This window comes from Phacochoerus africanus, chromosome 1, assembly GCF_016906955.1.
Source record: "Phacochoerus africanus isolate WHEZ1 chromosome 1, ROS_Pafr_v1, whole genome shotgun sequence".
NCBI classification, from domain to species: Eukaryota; Metazoa; Chordata; class Mammalia; order Artiodactyla; family Suidae; genus Phacochoerus; species Phacochoerus africanus.
Window position 1 is genome coordinate 112,842,167 of NC_062544.1, and position 22,069 is coordinate 112,864,235.

The 22,069-nt window shown below is 42.2% G+C and overlaps 1 protein-coding gene across 7 annotated transcripts in view; it reads left to right on the top strand.

Annotated features, from left to right (window-relative positions):
- RBM6 (RNA binding motif protein 6) overlaps positions 1-22,069 on the top strand; it is a 120,260-nt gene that overhangs the window by 78,659 nt on the left and 19,532 nt on the right. For 6 of the 7 annotated variants that reach the window (XM_047774680.1, XM_047774677.1, XM_047774699.1 and 3 more), the window contains 2 exons: positions 13,750-13,824; positions 20,615-20,672. In XM_047774680.1, coding sequence (XP_047630636.1) covers positions 13,750-13,824; positions 20,615-20,672 — 133 coding nt within the window. Of the gene's footprint in view, positions 1-12,684; positions 12,852-13,749; positions 13,825-20,614; positions 20,673-22,069 lie in introns of all 7 variants that reach the window. The other variant, XM_047774687.1, reaches the window with a different exon arrangement.

Below are 22,069 nucleotides of genomic sequence, written 5' to 3' on the forward strand. Positions count from 1 at the left end.
AATAATAATAAAAATGTAAAAAATATATAATTAAGATGTATACTTAATGTTTTTGTTTTTTTTTTTTAGTTTTTCCCCCCCCTTTTTTAGGGCTGCTCATGCAGCTTATGGAAGTTCCCAGGGTAGGGTTCGAATTGGAGCTGCAGCTGCCAGTCTACACCAGTCACAGCAATGCAGGATCTGAGCCTTATCTGCGACTTGTGCCACATGCAGCAATGCCAAATCCTTAACCCACTGAGCAAGGCCAGGGATTGAACCTACATCCTCTTGGATACTAGTCGGGTTCATAACCCACTGAGCCACAACAGGAGCTCCCTGGTTTTGTATATTTTTAAATGGTCTCATAGACTTATGACTAGTAGCTAAAGCATACACTATGGAATAGATCAGCTCTGATGTCATTGTCTAAAATATGAATGTAAGATCACTAGATTCAGAAGCTAGAGAAGTTACAGTATGATACAGACGTGTTCTACCGAGGCAGCTTTGATCTTTATGTAATGATCTTGTTTATCTCTTGTAACTGTCTTTATTTTAAAATCTAACTTGTCTAATAATATTACTCCACCTTTCTTTTGATTTCTGTTTGCATGGAATATCTTCTTCCATCCTCTCACTCTCAGATAGTATGTGTCCCTAGAATTGAAGTGGGTCTCTTGTAGACAGTATATATGTGGGTCTTGTTTTTGCATTCATTCAGTGTCTGTGTCTTTTGGTTGGAGCATTGAATTCATTTACATTTAAGGTAATTATTGATATGTATGTTCTTATTGCTATTTTGTTGTGTTGGATTTGTTTTTGTTGGTCTTTTTTCTCCCTTTCTCATCTCTTGTGGTTTGATAGCTATCTTTATTTGGATTGCTTTTTCTTATTTGTGTGTGTATGTATCTATTGCAGATTTTTGGTTTGCAGTTACCATGAGGGTTTGTTTTGTTTCTTGTATGGGGTGGTTTTTGGTTTTTGTTTTGTTTTGTTTTGTGGTCTTTTTAGGGCCTAACTAGTGGCATATGAAAGTTCCTAGGCTAGGGGTCAAATTGGAGCTGTAGCTGCCAGCCTGCACCACAGCCACTGCAACACCAGATCTAAGCTGCATCTGTGATCTACACTATAGCTCATGGCAAGGCCAACTCCTTTTACCCACTGAGTGATGCCAGGGAAAGAACCCACCTCCTCATGGATACTAATTGGGTTCATTACCACTGAGCCACAGGATGGGAACTCCACTATAGGAATATATGTGTGTGTGTATATACATACATACATAACATATATATGCATATGTACATACACAAGATTAAGTTGCTACTCTCTTACTTGCAAATGCATCTCTAGTATCCTGCATTTGTACCCTCCTCTAATCACTGTTGATAATTTTGATATCATATTTACATGTGGATGATTTCCTTCCTTTGCTATATGTTTGCCTTTACCCATAAGCCTTCTCATTTGTAGTTTTCTTTTCTTTCTTTATTTCTTTTTTGAAATTGAATTCTCTTAGGTTTTACTTGTCTGTAAAGCTTTTGAGGAGTTCCAGTTGTGGCTCAGTGGGTTAAGAACCCAGCCAGTATTCATAAGGATGCAGGTTTGATCTCTCTCCTCACTCAGTGGATTGAAGGATCCCAAGTTGCTGTGGCTGTGGATCAGGCCAGCAGCTGTAGCGCCAATTCGACCCTAGCCTGGGAACTTCCATGTGCCTTAGGTGTGGCCCTGAAAAGAAAAAAAAAAAAAGCTTTTGATTTCTCCTTCAAATCTGAGTGAAAGCCTTTCTGGGTAGTGTATTCTTGGTTGTAGGTTTTTTTCCTTTCATCACTTTAAGTGTATCATGCCACTCCCTTCTGGCCTGCAGAGTTTCTGATGAAAAATCACCTGGTAATCTTAACAGGGTTCCCTTGTATGTTATTTGTTGCTTTTCCCTAGCTGCTTTCAAATTTTTGCTTATCTCCACTTCACTTAGCTGTTCTTCTGGACGTTTGTTTTGTTTTGTCATCTAGCTTATATTTCTCTGCTTTTCATTTTGTATAGCTTTTTGTATGGTCTCCTTTCTGCAGGCTACAGGGTCCTAGTCTCTCGCTTCTGGTGTCTGCCCCCTTGTGGGTGAAGTAGATACAGGGGCTTTCAGCTGACTTTCTGTTCGGAGAGACTGGTGCCTGCCCACTGGTAGGTAGAGCTGAGTCTTGTCCCTCTAGTAGGTGGGGCTTTGTCTCTGGGTGTGATTAAAGGCAGCTGTGTTCCCGGGAGGACTTCAGGCAGCCTGTCTACTGATTAGTGGGGCTGTATTCCCACCCAGTTCGTTGTTTGGCTTGGGACATCTCAGCCCGATGTATGGAGCCAGATTTTTCCAAAATGGTGTCCTCCAGGGGAGTTAACGCTGATGAATTTTCCCTGGGACCTCTGCCTCCAATGTCCTGACCCCACAGTAAGCCACAATCGCCCCCTTCTTTCCCAGGAGACCTTGTAAGACCCAGAGGTAGGACTGACCCAGATTCTTATGGAGTCCCTGCTTTGCCCTGGGACCCAGTGCACTGAAACCCTGTGTGCAGCCTCCAAGACTGGAGTCTTTCTTTCCCCCAGTCCTGTTTAGCTTCTGTGCTCAAACCCCACTGGCCTTCAATGCCAAATGCTCTAGGGGCTCCTCCTCCCAATGCCAGACTCCTGGGCTTGGGAACCTAGTGTGGGTATTGGAACTCTCACTCCTGTGGGAGAGCCTCTGCGATATAGTTATTTCCCAGTCTGTGGATCGCCCACCCATTGGGCCCTGGATTGCTTATGTTGTTAAATTGTCCCTCCTACTGTCTTGATGTGGCTTCTTCTTTGTCTTTGGGTGTAAGATATCTTTTTTGGTAGTTTCTAAGTCTACTTTGTCAATGGTTGTTCAGCAGTTAGTTGTAATTTCGGCGTTTTTGCAGGAGGAGGTGAGCTTGAGTCCTTCTACTATGCCATCTTGTCTTTCTCTTACTTAGGTAGCTTTATTTATTTATTTATTTACTTATCTTTTGTCTTTTTAGGGCCACACCTGTGGCATATGGAAGTTCCCACTAGGGGTAGAATCAGAGCTGCAGCTGCTGGCCTATGCAACTCAGGATCTGAGCTATGTCTGCAACACCACAGCTCATGGCAACACTGGCTCCTTAAGCCACTGAGTGAGGCCAGGGATCAAACCCAAGTCCTCATGGATGCTTGGGTTCATTACCACTGAGCCATGATGGAACTCCACCTAAGTAGCTTTGGATGTAGTTTTTCTGTATGAGTTTTTCTACAACTTATTATCTATATATCATTAGATTTATAAAGGACAGAAATAGAATGCCTCCTGCCTGAAGGCACTAGCATTTCTGCAGAGCCTGTCTTAACAAGAATAAAAGTATATCTTGATCTTATTTATATCTGGGCTTGCTCACCTTTTTTTTGGCGGGGGGGTCTTTTTGTCTTCTTAGTGCCACACCTGGGGTATATAGAGGTTCCCAGGCTAGGGGTCGAATCAGAGCTGCAGCTGCCAGCCTACGCCACAGTGATGTAGGATCCAAGCTGTGTCTGTGACCTACACCACAGCTCACTGTAACACCAGATCCTTAACCCACTGAGCAAGGCCAGGGATCAAACTTGCATCCACCCACTTCCTCATGGATGCTAGTTGGGTTTGCTAACCACTGAGCCACAATGGGAACTCCTCTCTTAAGTGTGTTTTATCATTTTCTCTTCTCTGGATCACATCCAGCTTTGTCCATTGTATGAAAACTCACAGTGCACTTTATACCTGGTGCATTGTTGACCTCTCAACATAAACTTTGTCATATTCCTTTTGTCTCTCTTCACTTCTGGCAGTATTAAAGCACTCTTTCCATTTTGTGCTTCTGCTGATAAGAATTCAGGTAGAGGAGTTCCCATCGTGGCACAGCGGAAACGAATCCAGCTAGGAACCATGAGGTTGCGGGTTCAATCCCTGGCTTCACTCAGTAGGTTAAGGATCCAGCGTTGCCATAAGCTGTGGTGCAGGTCGAAGACTTGGCTCGGATCCCACATTGCTGTGGCTGTAGCGGAGGCCGGCAGCTGTAGCTCTGATTAGACCCCCTAGCCAGGAACCTCCATGTGCCACAGGTGGGGCCCTAAAAAGACAAAAGACAAAAAAAAAAAGAATTTCAGGTAGAGATACATGCTGCTTATTTGTTTAAAACTATACTTTTTTGTCGTCCTTGTGCTTTAAAATATAATCTCCATCAGGGCATTGCTAGGTTTTATTCACTACTGAACCCCCATGCCTAGTCAGCTATGAGAAAATATTTGTTCTTGACTAAAGAATACATAGCCTGTTCTGGCTACCGATTTGGTGGGGAGGGTAAGGAGTTGGTAGGGAAAGAGTAAAGGCATTTTTTAATCTATGTAACTCTAAAAGTCTCCCCACAAGAGGAAATAATCCCATTATACTGAACTGAAATCTTTTGGAGAGCAGCCAGGTGTGCTGTAATATTGACTATGTTCCAGAACCTCAAATTGGTTTGCATAGCCTTTTGACAAGACAAATCACAAACTTGGAACTCTTCTAAGAGATCTAGACAGGTATGGTGTTTTGTGTGATAGAAACCTCAAGATTCTTCCTAACACTGCTTAAGGTTCTTCCCATTTATTTTTTTATTTTCACCACCCCGAGGCATATGGAGTTCCTGGGCCAGGGGTCAGATCGGAGCCACAGGTGCAACCTACACTACAGCTGCATCAACACTGGATCCTTAACCCACTTGTTGGACCAGAGATTGAACCTATATCCCAGTGCTCCAGAGACTCCGCCAATCCCCTTGCACCACAGCAGGAACTCCAAGGTTCTTCCCTTTTTATTTTATTTATTTATTTATTTATTTATTTATTTTTTATTTTTATGGCCACACCTGTGGCATATGGAGGTTCCCAGGCTAGGGGTCTAATCGGAGTTACAGCTCCTGGCCCACACCAGAGTCACAGCAATGCTAGATCTGAGCTGCGTCTACGACCTACACCACAGCTCACAGCAATGCCGGATCCTTAACCCACTGAGCCAGGCCAGGGATCGAACCCACATGCTCATGGATCCTAGTAGGGTTTGTTAACCACTGAGCTGCAATGGAAATTCCCTTCAATGTGGTTCTTCCCCCCTCCCCTAGTTTTCTTTATTACAGAGGAGAAATATTTAATTATATGATCACTGTGGTTATTTTGATGGTCTTCAAACAAATATCAGGGATGCCTTTTAATACACTGGATGATGATGATAGTATTACAAGGCATTTCCAAGACTTACAGGTCTGACCAGAGGGTTTCTTGATGGCTCAAAATTGTGTCATTGTAGCACTTGACACTACCTTCCACTGGGCCAAGTTAGAGACCTCCTGGCTTTATCTTCTCCCAAACTTCAGTGATTTCTGCCCTGTGCAGAGATCATTCCCTCATGCTCTATATGTCTGCTACAATGGCAGCCATGATATTACATACAGCTCTGCTGATGTTGCTTTCTCAGTGTGGGCTAACTTAACTTGGGCACATCTTCCATGTGAAAAGCCATCTCTTGTTTTTATTAGGGACTGGAGTTTGATAATTCTGTGTTACTTGCATGTAAGAACAAGTAGATCTAAAAGAAATAAGGATCCAACTTGTTTCAGCAGCCTTTTCTGACCTGAAGCTTCCATTCTTGATCTCGTAGCTTCTATTAGAGTGGCACTAGATCTATAACTTTTTGGCTAAGAAATAGAGCAGTGGGTGGTTACCTACCTAAAATGGTTGAACAGCGTATTTTTGGAAGTCTGGCAGCTCTGTGTTTTACTCATCTTTTCAGGGCCCTGATTCTGCAGAAGGTATGTCAGCAGGGTTCTCTGAAGGGTCTGAGCCAAGGACATTGAAGCCAGAAAGGCTGGTAGAGACTGCCTTTAAGAGAGCCAAGGTTCTCAGGAGGGGATAGATAAAAGAGCAGGGAGAACTAATCTCTTTCAATGGTGAAGCTAGAAGTATTGCTGCTGGGTTTTGAGGGAACCCCTGGCGAACATTATGCAGGTTTTGCGATGGTCTCATCAATGTGACCTATGCTGTGTCTAAGGACCTGTGGGACTCATCTGCTCTTTTGGCAGTTCCTGCCACCTCTGTCATCAGCTTTGTAAGAAAAAGAAATGAGAGAGGAATGGTTTGAACGGTATTGAGTAAATAAAGCAAAACAAGAAGCTTTATATTTTCCACATTGATTTTAGAAAATTTCTTTTTCTAACCCTACCGTGATTCAGTTTAGAGACCTTCCCAGACAATGAAACATGGATGTATGTTGAACTTAGGGTCTACTTTTCCCAGAAGAAAAGAGCCAGGGAACTGGAACAATAGTCATCTCAGAATATGAAAGAGTAAAATGGAGGTTATACAAACCTGAATTCTGAAAGGAATTCTGAGGATATCAGTAAGATATGTTCAAACATAATTTTCTACTTCCACTAAAACTAGGTCATATCTCTGTTTGGAAATAAATAATTGATTAATCAGGGAAATCTTAACTCAACTGAAGTCCTTATAAACATTGGCTGAAACATTGTTCCTAAAACATTAAAAATTATAACAAACTGGAAGTTCCCAGAACATTTGTATTTTAGTGGTTCATAGTGGTTTGATTTTTCTAAGTACTGATAGGGTTTTTAAATTGTTTATTTACGGTAATATGTTGTAGTGAAGGAATTTGCTAGTTCCTCATCTGCCTAGCAGTCTCAGTCTCTGTAATAGAGCCTCATCCTCTCACAAGGAGAGAGAACTTTTTTTTAAACTGTTTTGATTATTTGTTAATTTATTTATTTGCTTTTTCATTTGTTTGTTTATATTTTGCCTCTTTGTTTTTGATTCAAACGATTTTAGAATGGGAAAGTCTCATAGATTTCCCTGGTAGGTGAGTCTATTCTTCCTAAGTTTTCTTGGACCTAAGTTAATGAGATTATGTCCAAGACTGCAGGTCAGTAATTTTCCTTCATAATAATTGAGGCATTTTCGAGAGGAACTGGGATCTTACTTTAAAATACACAAAAGAGGAGTTCCTGTCATGGCTCAGTGGTTAACAAACCCAACTAGGATCTGGGAGGACTTGGGTTTGATCCCTGGCCTCATTCAGTGGGTTAAGGATCTGGCGTTGCTGTGAGCTGTGGTGTAGGCCACAGATGCAGCTTGGATCCCAAGTTGCTGTGGCTGTGAGGTAGGTTAGCAGTTGCAGCTCCTATTCGACCCGTAGCCTGGGAACCTTCATATGCCACAGGTGTGGCCCTAAAAGGACAAAAGACAAGAAATAAATAAAATGAAATACCAAAAGACTGGCAGGGGTTGTTGGTGAAGTGAGTGGAATATATTCTCAGAACCAGATGACTTTAAAGTAATCAAGATGCTCTCTGTCAGGGCTTTTGTTGTCTTCTTGGAGCAGAGTTCATCTTGAGACCCTACTTCTACCAACTCTGAGCCTGGTGGATGGGGCTTAATGACCACAGACCAGCCATATAGCTTCAAAGAGCAGATAAGGTTTTAGCAAGATACTGGTTTTGTCCTTAAAATGGCAGATAAACTTGTCAGGTAATAAAAAATGTTATCAAGGAGCATTTTAGAAAACATTTTTGTTATGCTTTCATCTGGACAAGAAGAAATATCTCAGTATAAGTAGCATCCCAGAGGACAGTATCTCCTTGCTCCTCAGCAGTAGGATTCTGTTTCCAGTGGAGATCCCATCAGGGCCTCACTTCCTGACTGCTTAGAGGGAATCTCACATCCTGTAGGGTGAAAGGCTATTGTCAACAGAGGGTATACAGCGGCCAGTGGACCAAGCTAGAGTTGTCCCAGAGCATTCTGTGTGCTTCCTTCAGGATTTTTGGCCTCTGCCTCCCTCCTTCCTTCCACTCTTTTACTCTTTCTGTCTCATTTTGGTTTTGGCCTTTGGGAATACTGAGTTTTACAAAATGTTTGAACTATAACATATAGTTGTACCAGAAAGAATGAGCCTGGCTGCTTTGCAAAAGATTTCTATAAATACTACCCTTTCGTACCAAGGGGAATGACATATAGTCAGCCATTCATATCCACAAATTCTACATCTGCAGATATAGAAGCCAACTCTATTTTACATGAGACCTCAGCATCAGATTTTGGTTAGCCACAAGGATCCTGGAACCATTCTCCTGTGGATACCAAGAAATGACTGTTTATTTCTTTTGTCTTTTTTTGTTTTGGGTGGGGAATGTTTGGCCACCCGGGCGGCATATGACGGCAAGTGAAATTCCTAGGCCAGGGATCAGATCTGAGCTGAAGTTTCGGCCTCTGCCACAGCTGTGGCAATGCTAGAACCTTTAACCCACGGTGCAGGGCCCAGGATTGAACCTGCATCCTGGCTGTGCAGAGGTTCTGGTGATCCCATTGCACCACAGCGGGAATTCCTGTATATCTGTTATAATAAACCTGTTATTTTGTTCTTCTTGCTTTAGTCTTTTTGGTGGTCGTTATTGTTGAAATTCCTGGTAGCATACTTACAAGCAGCCCTCTGTCTTAGACATAGGGCATAAAGTAACTTGTAGGGGCTTTAAGAACACAAAGAGCACCTTGAACAGGCCAGTTTGGAGGATTGGCAATGTTATCAAGAAGCAGGGTCTTGGAGTTCCCATCGTGGCTCAGTGATTAATGAATCCGACTACGAACCATGAGGTTTTGGGTTTGATCCCTGGCCTTGCTCCGTGGGTGAGGATTCAGTGTCGCTGTGAGCTGTGGTGTAGGTCGTAGACGCAGCTCAGATCTAGCATTGCTGTGACTCTGGTGTGGGCCAGGAGCTGTAACTCCGATTAGACCCCTAGCCTGGGAACCTCCATATGCCACGAGTGTGGCCCAGGAAAAGACAGAAAAGACAAAAAAAAAAAAAAGAAGCAGCAGGGTCTTTATGACAGTCTTTTTAAAAACTCTCTATGGGGCCATTGCCTGTGAATTTCTTTAGACTTTACCTTGTGCATCTTTTCGTCAGAAGCCACTTCTTTGGTGAGGCAAGTATTAAGAGCTGGCTGATACCCTGGGAGTGTAAAAACAAAAAAAAAAGGAATATGGTGAAAAGAAAACCTGACTTTTAGTCCCTTATATGTTACTAACCAGCTCTGTAATCTTGGGCAGGCTGCTCCATGTTTCTCAGCCACACTTTCCCATGTGGAAATAGGTTTTATATATGCCTTTTTTGTGAGGATTGAACAAGATGACACTTGTAAAGAATGCCTTTGTAAACTGTAATTGCTTTGTGAATAAAGATTACTATCTCTGATAACAGTACTAGTTCTCAACCACCAGTAACCTGATTCCCCCATCCTGTGTTGGGAGGAAGCACAAATCTATGAAGAGCGCTTGCTCATTTTCAGTGTGAGTTATATTCACAAGGCTCACATACTTTACCCCCCGCCCCCCGCCTTTGATCCTGTCTGTCTCTCTCTTCATACTTTAATGAGATGATCTGTTACGTCACATAGCAGCTGTATTCATGGTACCAAGTGTAACTGTGACTGTGCTTATGGGAAATCTTCAACAAAGATGCAAAGTGCTGGCCAGAAATGTTCTTTCCTTTCCATTTTCTCCTATACCTCCCCAGTACCTTAAGAATCCTTGGGCTTAGGCGTTCCCATGGTGGCTCAGTGGTTAACGAATTTGACTAGGAACCATGAGGTTGCGGGTTCAATCCCTGGCCTCTCTCAGTGGGTTAAGGATCCGGCGTTGCCATGAGCTGTGGTGTAGGTCACAGATGGCGCTCAGATCCCGTGTTGCTGTGGCTCTGGCGTAGGCCAGCAGCTGCTGCTCTGATTCAACCCATAGCCTGGGAACCTCCATATGCCATGGGAGCAGCTCAAGAAAAATGGCAAAAAGCTTAAGAGTTCCTGTCAAGGCTCAGCGGTTAACCAACCCCACTAGCATCGGTGAGGACAAGGGTTCGATTACTGGCCTCACACAAAGGGTTAAGGATTTGGCATTGCCGTGAGCTATGGTGTAGGCTCCACACGCAGCTTGGATCCCACCCTGCTGTGACTGTGGTGTAGGCCAGCGGCTATAGCTCCGCTCTGACCTGTAGTCTGGAAACCTCCACATGCTGCAGGGATGTGGCCCTAAAAAGACAAAAAGACAAAAAAAAAGAATCCTTGGGCTTGATTATAAACCAGCTGGAACTTATGATGGAGTCTTAAATTATCTGACCCAACAAGTCCTTTACAGGTTAGCGGCCACAGAACTCAATTTTGAAGTCTCCAAGAGCAGCAGATGCAAAGGGAAATGAAAATGTGAATGCACCAGCCCTCAGGATATGCCCTCAGGATATGCTACTGTCCCTGAGATGGAGAGAAGGACTTACACGTTGCTGTTCAGAACTGCATTTATCTCTAGCTGTTTGCAGCTTCGCATTAAGATCCTTTGAGATATTCTTAGTAACATATGTATGACTTTGTTAAGTGAGGTCTTTGTGCTTGGGAGGGTTCTAGCAAGTTTTAATCTCCTTTAGGCCTAATCTAACACTAATGAGAAAAGTGTCTTTGGTTTTACTTTTAAATATATGATACATCTTTAGGAGCCAGATCTGGTTAATCAGACTCATGGTCTTCATGGTTATCTTTGCTTTAAGTAGCTTAATAAATAACCAGTAATTCAAATGATGAATAAAAATTCTAGTGTGTGAGAATGTTTTATAATCAACAATTAAAATTGGAAAACCAAAAAGTGGTGAAATCATAGTCCTACCCACTTACTAATCCAACTCCCCACAGGTTGCTTCCCTGGGAGACACTGGTAGATCTTTATGAAATCTGAAGACAGGACTTGGCAAGAATAGGGAGGGGTATAATATATGTTAGGGTTGTGCTTGGTATATCTGGGCCGCAGATGTATGATAGCTGGGGAATCAAATCATATATAAACCTGATTGTTCTCATTCAAGTTTTTTCTGTGTCTGTTTATTCTTATTAAAACAATTGACTATTGTTCAACAGTGATGGTTTTAACTACTTTGTATTCTTTAGCAGTAGTCTCTGGTAACCTCATGTCTATCCATGTGCAGGTTGAAAAGAAAGGGCTGCCTTAGTTGTAGGAGACTCTGAGGAAATAAAAATCATGGCCTTTGTGGAGTTCTTTTGTGGCTCAGCCAGTTAAGGATCTGGCCCTGCCACTGTAGCGGCTTGGGTCATTACTGTGGGGCAGGTTCAGTCCCTGCCTGGAGAGCTTCCACATGCTTTGGACACGGCCAAAAAGAAAAATAAGAAAGAAATCATGGGCTTTGTAGCACATGAGTTGAAAGTAACCTTCTCAAATTGGTATACTGCGGGTACTCCTAGCAGGGGGAGTTCCCTACCCTCAACAGAAAGTCAGCAGCAGCTCTGGGAACATGGTATTTGTTATCTGAGAAGTGTAGAGTGCTCCTTGCCCTAGGAATTCCTGAATCTGCTGATACCTCCAAGTAGTGAAATCAGAATTTGCAGCTGACTGCAATTCACAGTAGTACTTTGTTCAGATGGCATTTTCACTGTTCAAATAGCAAACCACATGCTTTGTGGACTGGATATACAGATGTACACCATGACAGCAGCACCTCCCTGCGGAGCCACTGTGTGCTAAGCACCTCAGTCTTCCAGGGATAGATAGATCCATTTGGTCTTTTTTTCATTCCACAAGTGCTTATTAAGTTCCTTTGCCATGCAAAGTACTGTGCTTGGTACTGATTTAGCCTGGATGCTGAGATTTGGCCCAGCCAGTGAAAACTAACATCAAGTGCTATCATAAAGATAGAGATTTTGACACGCAGTGACCATTTCCTTACGAAAGCTTAGTCTTTCAAGTAGTTTCAAGAGGGGTGTGAAATATTATCACCTGACAAGCAAGTGAGACAAAATGAGAGACTAACCCTGACTGGTTTCTTCACTTGCTGATGTTAGTCCTTTTCTAACACTTAGGGCTCAAAATACACTTATTGAGCCTTTACTGTATCCCATGCTCAGCACTTTACATTTATTAACTTACTAAATTTTCATAACCACCTTATAAAGTAGGTATGTTATTCCTACTTTACAAATGAGGTAACTGAAGCTCACAGAAGTTAAGGACCTTGCTGAAGGTCATGAAGTGGAGACAGGATGAATATTTAGGGAACTGGACCCAGAGTCCATATTCTTAAATGATGTGATATACTGCCTCTGGGTGGAAGGGTACTACCATCTTGATCAACCTCCTTTATGGGCAGAGTCATAATTCCCTGACTCTTCCTGTCTGCAGAGCTTTTTCTCTTTCTTGGATTAGCTCCTGAGGGCATATTACCTATCCCTAAGAGTAAGCAAGAGTTGGCAAATGCAGCAGATGGTCCCTTAATTATAGCCCCAGATGTGAATCTGACTCAGCCTTTCACCAGCTGGGGGACCTTGAGTCTCTGAGCATGTTTCCTCATCTGTAAAGGGGAGATAATGATCATGGAATTATTTAGGAGTTTATAAATAAGATAACAGTTTCTGGCTCTGGATAAGCACTTAAAAAAGTGTTATCAAATTTTTATTCTCATCATCCTCTAGCATTGAGAACAAGCCAGGAAACAATTTCCCAGAAGCTAGCTTCTAGGACCGAGGTAGTGGGGCAATTTTTTTTTTTTTTTTTTTGCTTTTGACAAGACAATAATTTTATTCTATGTATTTCTCTTGACTCTTTTGGTGTGAAAAGCAGAGAGGTAAAGCATTATTTGACAGATGTATGGATTCAAGCAAGAAACTGAGGTCCACTTGCAAAGAAATGCCTTGTATAACTCAGAGCCCTGTCTGAGGAGACACAGAGGACCCTAGAGGGCGGAGAATGAACACAGCGCAGGGGCTAGTTCCAGAGTCGCATCCTCGGTTAGTTCACTTACGAGTGTGGGTGAGGGTCCCTTGTCAGTAGGCAGAGATTTTTTTTTCCCTCTGCTCTAACCGTAACTGCTATTTAGTGTTTATTAAACAAAATTTATTTTTTCTTGATGTCTTGTCCAAAACGCAGAGGCAAAGGAGCTCTGTAACTTCAGGCTCGTTGAGCCCCTTTCCCCACCTGTTCCTGTGCCAGACTTTTCCAAAGTGCTTATTTGCCAATAGTTGCTCATCAGATCTCATGGCCAGCTTACTCTGTAGGCTCCACACCACAGTGATGCTGCTGCCACTGCCACCACCACCAGCCATTTAGTCTCCTGCTGTAAGGATGTGACCTGCTGTGAAGCTTTCACATTCCCCTTTTCTTCCTGTCTTTGGGTTATACCTCTTTCTTTTGGTGCTTTTGCCATGCAGCAGTGTTGCAAAAAGAGTTTCCAGGCACCAAAGTTAAAAGCCCTTACTACCTTGCCAAGGAGATTTGAGTTAGCTGTGGAAAAGGAGATAATTGAGAAGACTCCTGTGGCTCTGTGCTTCAGAAGAAAGAGTTTGCTTCTTGATAGAGTGCTACACCCTAGCATGGTGAGGGACTTTCTGGGACTACATGACCTCTGGAGGAGTAGACTCAGCCTAACCTGCTCAAGGACAGCGCCACAACCCGTAGGAGCCAAGGCTGAAGACTGATTTTACCTTTTCCCACTCCCTTTCTCTTAGCTTAAGCTTGCTCTACCACTCTGCCCCAAGTCTGTGGCTTTTAACAGCCATTTCCTTTTGTCAGTGAATAAGCTCACTCTTTATACAGTGTTTCAGCTTGGGGACTAGAAAGGCTCTCTGTTCCTTCCTGTCTCTGTTTCTCCAAGGGTTAATGTTGATGGCTCTGTCTTTGTTTTCACAGGGAACTCTAATGATCCATGACAAAGAGGTCACCCTTGAGTATGTACCAAGCCTGGATTTTTGGTACTGCAAACGGGTAAGTGCCAAGAATTCTCTCCTTAGAAGTAAGGATCCAGGAGTTCCTGTCGTGGCTCAGCGGTAACGAACCCAACTAGAATCCACCAGGATGAGGGTTCAATCCCTGGCCCCGCTCAGTGGGTTAAAGATCAAGTGTTGCCCCAAGCTGTGGTGTAGGTTGAAGCCTCAGCTCAGATCCCATGTGGCTGTGGCTGTGGCTGTGGGTGTAGGCCGGCAGCTGTAGCTCCGATTTGACCCCTCCTGGGAACTTCCATATGCCACAGGTGCAACCCTAAAAAACAAAGCAAAAAAAAAGAAGTAAGTATCCAGCACCACAGCTCTTCCAGGTCTCCAGGAATGTTGCTTGGTGTGGCGCAAGGGCAAGGGCACAGCTCTTTTCCTTGATTCACTTCAGATGAACCAGATGTCAGGGCAAGGTCACCCATGATTTCTGCTTCCCAGCTACTGCCTGTGGCCTTAGAAGGTTCTGGGCCTGTAGTTGGAGACACTTTCCCAATGATATAGGCCATGCTTTCTGTTGTGATTATGAACTGAAAGATTAATAGTCTCTTGACTTATAACCTCTCCCCAGTTACCCTTCCTGGGAGTGGTTAAAGAGGGATTAGTGTTTGGAGAGGTGTATAGAGAGAGGCTGCGTCTTTGAGGGGTATACTTTTTTTGGATATGGGTTTCCAAGGATATAGAACTTCAGGTAGGTATGACGGTATTTTTCCTCTGTTTAACTCCATATTCTTCTAGAATGGCATATTTAGAGATTTTAGGCTATACTCTTATTAGAAGCCCAGTTTGATTGCAGATGAGCATGGAAATGTATTTTGTCATTTTTTATTGCTTCTGAAGTTTGAAAATTTTATATACAGTTTCTGAACTGTGATTCATTAAAAGTATTATAGGATGTGATAAAATTAAGTAAAAGCTTTAGCTTGACATTTTATTAATCTTGGTGAAGTACAGTTTAAATACCTGTGGTTGTCATTAATCAAAGCATACTTATTTCATGGATATGCTTGTCAATTCAGGAAAACATTTACAGTTTTTTAAATGTATATGAAATACACGTAACATTAAACTTACCATTTTAACCATTTTAAAACCTACAATTCAGTAGCCCTAAGTACATTCACAATGTAGTGCAGTCATCAGAACAGTCCCAAGGATGTGTCTTGAACATTGCATATCAGTGGAATTATAAATTACATGACCTTTTGTGTCCACCTTCTTTCACCTAGCATGTTTTCAAATTTATCACATAAGTACTTTTTTTTTTTTTTTTTTTTTTTGCTTTTTAGGGGTCACCATAGCATATGGAGGTTCACAGGCTAGGGGTTGAATTGGAGCTGTAGCTGCTGGCCTACACCACAGCCACAGCAACACAGGATCTGAGCCGCATCTTCGACCTACACCACAGCTCATGGCAACGCTGGATCCTTAACACACTGAACAAGGCCAGGGACTGAACCCACAACCTTATGGTTCCTAATCGTTAACCACTGAGCCATGACGGGAACTCCACTTCATTTATTTTTATGGCTGAATAGTATTCTATGGATATACCACATTTTATCTATTCATCAATTCATGGACATTTGAGTTGTTTCCTCTTCTTGGCTATTGAGAATATTCATGTACAAGCTTTTGTTTGAACATCTGTTTTCAGTTCTTTGGGTATATGCCCAGGAGTAGAATTATCGCGTCTTAGGACACTTTTGTGTTTTAACTCTTTGAGGAACCACTAAACTATTTGCCATAAGCAGCTGAACCATTTTACATTCCCACCAGCAATGTTTGAGGGTTCCGATTTCTCCATGTCCTTGCCAACATTTGTTATTTTCCTTCTTTTCTTTTTTTGGGAGGACAGTAGCCATCCTAGTGAATATGAAGTATCTCGTTACGGTTTTGATTTTCATTTACCTAATGACTAATGATACTGAACATCTTTTCTTGTGCTTGTTGCCACTTGTGTATCTTCTATGGAAAAATGTTTGTTCAAGTCCTTTGCCCATTTTTAATTGGGTTGTTTGTCCTTTTGTTAAGTTGTAAGAGTTCTTTATATATTTTAGATGTTAATCTCTTATCAGATATGAGATTTGCAAATATTTTCTGCCATTCTCTGTGTCGTCTTTTACTTTCTTGATAGTATCCTTTGATGTACAAAACTTTAACCTAAAGTCCAGTTCATCTTTTTGTTGTTGTTGTTCCCTGTCCTTAGGTATCATGAAACCATTGCCAAAGCCAAGTTCTTGAAGATTTTACCCTTATGTTTTCTTCTAAGAATTTCTTCTCCAATTCGACCCCTAGCCTGGAAACCTCCATATGCCACGGGCACAGCACTAAAAAGGACAAAAAAAATAAAAATAAAAACCAATGATATAAATATATGTCACATTTATATTTCACATTTATATTTATATATAAGCTTTCACTTTTTTTTTTTGGTCTTTTTGCCTTTTCTAGGTCCGCTCCCACAGCATATGGAGGTTCCCGGGCTAGGGGTCTAATCAGAGCTGAAACTGCTGGCCTACGCCACAGCCACAGCAACTCAGGATCCGAGCCGCGTCTGCGACCTACACCACAGCTCATGGCAACACCAGATCCTCAACCCACTGAGTGAGGCCAGGGATCAAACCCACCACCTCATGGTTCCTAGTCGTATTCGTTAACCACTGCGCCACAACGGGAACTCCCAAGCTTTCACATTTTAATACTGATTGCCTCTATGTCTTGGGATTATACATGATTTCTCCCCATCTCTTATACTTCCCATTTCAGCTATAATTCACATGTATTATTTTATAATCAGAGATGGAGGGAGCTAGCATTACAGGGGAAAAAATGGGGGTGGGGGGCTGCACCTGCAGCATTTGGAAGTTCCTGGGTCAGGGACCAAACGCATGCCACAACAGCAACCCAAGCTGCTGCACTGATGACACTGGATCTTCAACCCACTGCACCACAAGGAAACTCTCCTTTTTTTTTTTTTTTGAATTTGTTTGTTTGGCTGTGCCCATAACACCATAACATGTGGAAGTTCCTGGGCCAGGGATGGATCAAACCCATGCCACAGCTGTAATCAGAGCCACAGCAGTGACAACAATGGATTCTTCACCCACTGAGCCATAAGGGAACTCCTGCAATGCTTAATCTTTAATCACTAGGCCATCAGGGAACTCCAAAAGGGAAATTTTTTTTTCATATTTTTAGGGCCGCTCCTGTGGCTATGGATGTTCCTGGGCTAGGGGTCTAATCAGAGCTGTAGCTGCTGGTCTACACCACAACCACAGCAACCTGAGATCCAAGCCGCATCTGACACCTACACCCCAGCTCATGGCAACACCAGATCCTTAACCCACTGAGCGAGGCCAGGGATCAAACCCACAACTCATGGTTCCTAGTCGGATTCGTTAACCACTGAGCCATGATGGGAACTCCTAAAAATAATTTTTTTAAAAGAAAAAAAAAACCCTGCATCCTCATAGATACTAGTCAGGTTCTTAACCTGCTAAGCCACAACAGCAACTCCCAAAAGGGAAAATTTTGACCTATTTTCTGTTAACTAGAAGAAAAAAAGGTTTAATATCTGATGTCTGAATTATATAGCTGTTGCCAAGGCTGTTGCTTGAAAAAACAGAATGGCTTGGTTAAATGGCCTCTTAAAAAGATAGGCCACATGTTTAGCTGTTTCAGGGAGTACTTTGTAATTTCTGTGCTTTTTTAGGAGGGTTGAAATGCTAGTCCTGCATGTGTGGTCTTCAGCCTAATGTGAAGTACAGCAACTTTTTTTTTTGTCTTTTTGCCTTTTCTAGGGCCGCTCCCGCGGCATATGGAGGTTCCCAGGCTAGGGGTCTAATCGGAGCTGTAGCTGCTGGCCTACACTAGAGCCATAGTGACGCGGGATCCGAGCTGCGTCTGTAACCTACACCACAGCTCACAGCAACGCCAGATCCTTACCCCACTGAGCGAGGCCAGGGATTGAACCCTCAACCTCATGGTTCCTAGTCAGATTCGTTGACCACTGCGCCACAATGGGAACTCCTGACTTTTTTTTTTTAATTCATAGCAATTGATAATATTCATAATAGCCAAAAAGTGGAAATAACCCAAATGTCTGTCAACTGATGAGTGAATAAACAAAATGTGGTATATATCATATAATGGAATACTATTTGGCAATAAAAAGGAATGAAGTATTGATGGGTGCTACAACATGGATAAACTTGAAAAAACTATACAGACACAGAAATTCTATGGACTAAGGATAAGAATGGGAGATGACTCTTAGGTTTCTTTTTGGGACAAAGAGAATGTTCTAAAGTTAGATTATGGTGATGATTGCATAATACATACACTAGAAATGATCGAATTAGACTCCTAAAACCAATGAATTCTATGGCATTTAAATTATACCTACTGAGGTTAAGATCCTGACTCCCTCACTTACAGCTTTGCTGTAGAAACATCACAAATGGTATCTGGGGGATTGATTCTAAGACCCCCTGCTGATACCCAAATCCACAGATGCTCAAGTCCCTTACATAAAATTATGTAGGATTTGCATATAATATATACACATCCTCCCATATGCTTTAAATTATCTCTAGATTACTTGTAATGGCTAATACGATTAGATGCTATTTAAATAGTTACTGGAATGTGGCAAATTCAAGTTTTGCTTTTTGGAACTTTCTGGAATTTTCCCCCCAAATATATTTGATCTGCTGTTGGTTGAATCTGAATGTGGAACCTGTGGATATGGATGGCCAACTGTATTATTTACAAATGGCCCCAAAAGCTTAGTGATTTACATTGACAGACATGTTCTTTACTCACATTACACGTTCAAGGGCTGTGGGTCATTGCTACAGTTCTGCTTCCTGGCCTCTTGGTCTGGGACCCAGGTGGGTCCTGGCCAAGGGAAAGAACAAAAGGCTCATCCACACACAAAAAAATGGTTCTTAGAGCTTCTGCCAGATCTTTGTAGATCATGTTTACTCACTTTCCATTGACCAAAGCAAGACTCACAATGAAGGATAGAAGTCATTTACCCTACAGGGAGGCCCCACAGTCACTTGACAATGGGCAGGCTGTGTGTGTGATCTGCTTACAAAGAAGAGAACAATGAAATAATTGACTGTAATCACCTTGCCCAAGTTACTTAACCTCTCCAAACCTCAATTTTGTCATGTACAAATTGGGGAGATAATAGTTGTCTAGATCAATAAGTGATAATATGTAAAGTAGGTCCAGTACACGCTGTGTGCTGTTTAATCATTAACCACTCCTGCTTTTATTATTGTTCTCTTCTCCTCCATCTGGCGTACTCTTACTAACCCTACAAAGCCCTATTCAAATTGGATCCTTGGGAGTTCCTGTTGTGGCTCAGCGGGTTTAGAATCCAACTAGTATCCATGAGGATGTGGGTTCGATCCCTGGCCTCTCTCAGTGCTGCGTCAGGGATCCTGTGTTGCTGTGACTGTGGCATAGTCTGACAACTTCAGCTCAGATTTGAGCCCTATAGGCTGCAGGAGCAGCCCTAAAAGGACATAAAATAAAATAAAATAAAATCTCATCCTTTACCTGATTCCTATTCTTGGTTTCCTACCAATCAACTCACTGCTCTCCCAGCACTCTGAAGCTCAAGGGCAAAAGTTCAGAATTTGGGTTTTGTTTTGGGTTGAACTGTAAGCTTTCCTTTTTTGTTCATAGCTTTAGATAAGAACTACATTATAAAGTGTCTTCTTCCCTTGTCTAGGCTAATGAATGTTACTTTTAACATCTTCAGAATGGCTGCCAGAGGCACTACCTGTGAATCTTCCTTGCCCTTTTCTAAATCAGTGTTTGAGGGAGTTCCTGTTGTGGCTCAAGGGTAACGAACCCAACTAGTATCCACAAGGATATGGGTTTGATCCCTGGCCTCGCTCAGTGGGTTAAGGATTTGGCATTTGTGTGAGCTGTGGTATAGGTCAAAGACAAGGCTTGGGTCTGGCGTTGGTATGGTTGTGGCACAAGCCAGCAGCTGCAGCTTCAATTTGACCCTTAACCTGGGAACTTCCATATCCCTTGGGTACAGCCCTAAAAAGACACACACACCAAAAAAAGGAGTACCTGTAGTGGCGCAGCAGAAATGAATCAAACTAGGAACCATGAGCTTGCGGGTTCAATCCCTGGCCTTGCTCAGTGGGTTGAGGATCCAGCATTGCTGTGAGCTGTGGTGTGGGTTGCAGATGCGGCTGGGATTTGGCGTTACTGTGGTTCTGGCGTAGGCTGGCAGCTATAGCTCCAATTGGACCCCTAGCCTGGGAACCTTCGTGTGCCTCGGGTGCAGCCCTAAAAAGACAAAAAGACAAAAAAAAAATCAGTGTTTGAGAAAGAAATTGATAGTTAAATTCTTCTTAGTTCCATCCAAATCTGAATAGAGCTGTGATACCAGTTCAGGATCAGATTTTGGATGCAGACTGAGTGGTAACAGCTTTAGGGCAGTATATCCTATATACTGTTTAATATTTTAGGTTAATAGTCTAATTTTCTTAGTTTACTTTCTATAGAAATCCTTATCTTGAACAAAGGTATTTGGAGCTGCTCTAAGGTCCAAATACCCTGGTAGAGGCAGCTCTCAAACAGCAGCCCACAAGATTTTGTCTGCCAGCTCTGATGAATGGAGGACATCAGGCTTGTTAGGTTTTAGGGTGGTCTGGGACATGGCTTATGTCTTTCATTTTTGGAAGTTGTTACTGTGTTGGATATAAAAATAATTTTTTGGTCAAATTGAATTCTTTCCCTTTCCCTTGCAGTGTAAAGCCAGCACTGGTGGACACCGATTGTGTTCATTCTGCAAGTGCCCAAGGGAAGGTGAGTGGAGGTTGAGTCTGAGGTGGTGGTTTTTATCCACTGAGCAGAGGATATTTCATGCCTTCATTGGCTTGAAAGAGTGGTCATCCCTAAATACAAGTTGATATATAAAGCTCAACCATACATTGCTTAAAAGTACAATGTGATAGCTAACTTCATGTGGTCTGTTAGTGAATAGTTTTGGATCTCAGAATTCCACCAGAGGAATGAGCGGGTTTGTGGGCTCTTCAACCTGAGGTAGCTAAATGGGCAGCTGACCAGAGGTCAGTAGTACTGCTACTTAGAATACGGTTTAAGGATATTGGATATTAGGTTGAGAAAGAATCAAGTTGGCATTAGTCCATGTGACCTCCCCCTACCCTGGCCCCCACTTCTTTGAAGTTATTAGGAATAATTTGTTACTGTTTTCTCATTTACATTCTAAACATTTGAGGATCTTCAATACCAAAATAAATTGTTAAAGTAACAATAAAAATAGAAATGAGAAGATAATCAGGATTAAGGGTATATTTTTGTTGTTGTTGAGTAATAGTTACCACCTTCTCAGTGGCTTGGCTTTAAAATTAATTTCTCCTGAGAACCTTTAGGTAAACAACCTTGAAGAGCCTATCAGAGGCATCCATAACAATAGTCCTGTAACAATGACTGATACATGCCTATTTCTGATATTATTCCATAAGGAATGCTAGGGCATGACCATAAAGTACAGTTCAGTGTGGGGATTCTGGTAGTCTTCTGAAAGATCTTGTTTGTTCAAGGTTAGAACTTAGTATACCTACAAAGAATTTCTTTGCTGGGCTTTTAGCCTGTAGTGGAGATTCTACTGTCTAGTGTGTGAAACAGATATTCTGAAAATCTTTGGAGAAGGCCCTGTATGCTCCTGAGACCAAGCCAACATGTAGGAAAGTGAGTAAGTAACTTTGTAGTAGACAGGTTGGAGATTTTGGGCTTCAGCTTAGGCAAAATTGTGCTTTTTCTCTCAAGAAAGACTTATTTTTCAGTCTATTCTAATAAATGAATGGATAGTTTATAAAAAACCCTGAGCACTGTACCTCAAGGTGTATGACACAGCCTTACCTTGGAAACATACATAGCAGGTGTTTACTAGTCACCTATCACTGCTGTTAAGTAATCTCTACATTGTTCCCATAGAATGTCTCTTTTTGAACCATGACTTCCTCTAAGAATGAATTAATTGCAGAAAATATGCCCTTAATTAACAAATTATCCTGCTATAGAAAGAGATTTGAAGTGAATCTTTTATATGTTGAAGGACGTTTGCCTTTTACAGTTATTTGCACACAAATGAGCTGTGCGAAGGTAGGTCTCTTAGCTTTGCCTGAGGGTATCTGTGGTCTTACAGAATTTGAGACAGCTGTCTTAGTACCGTAATACTG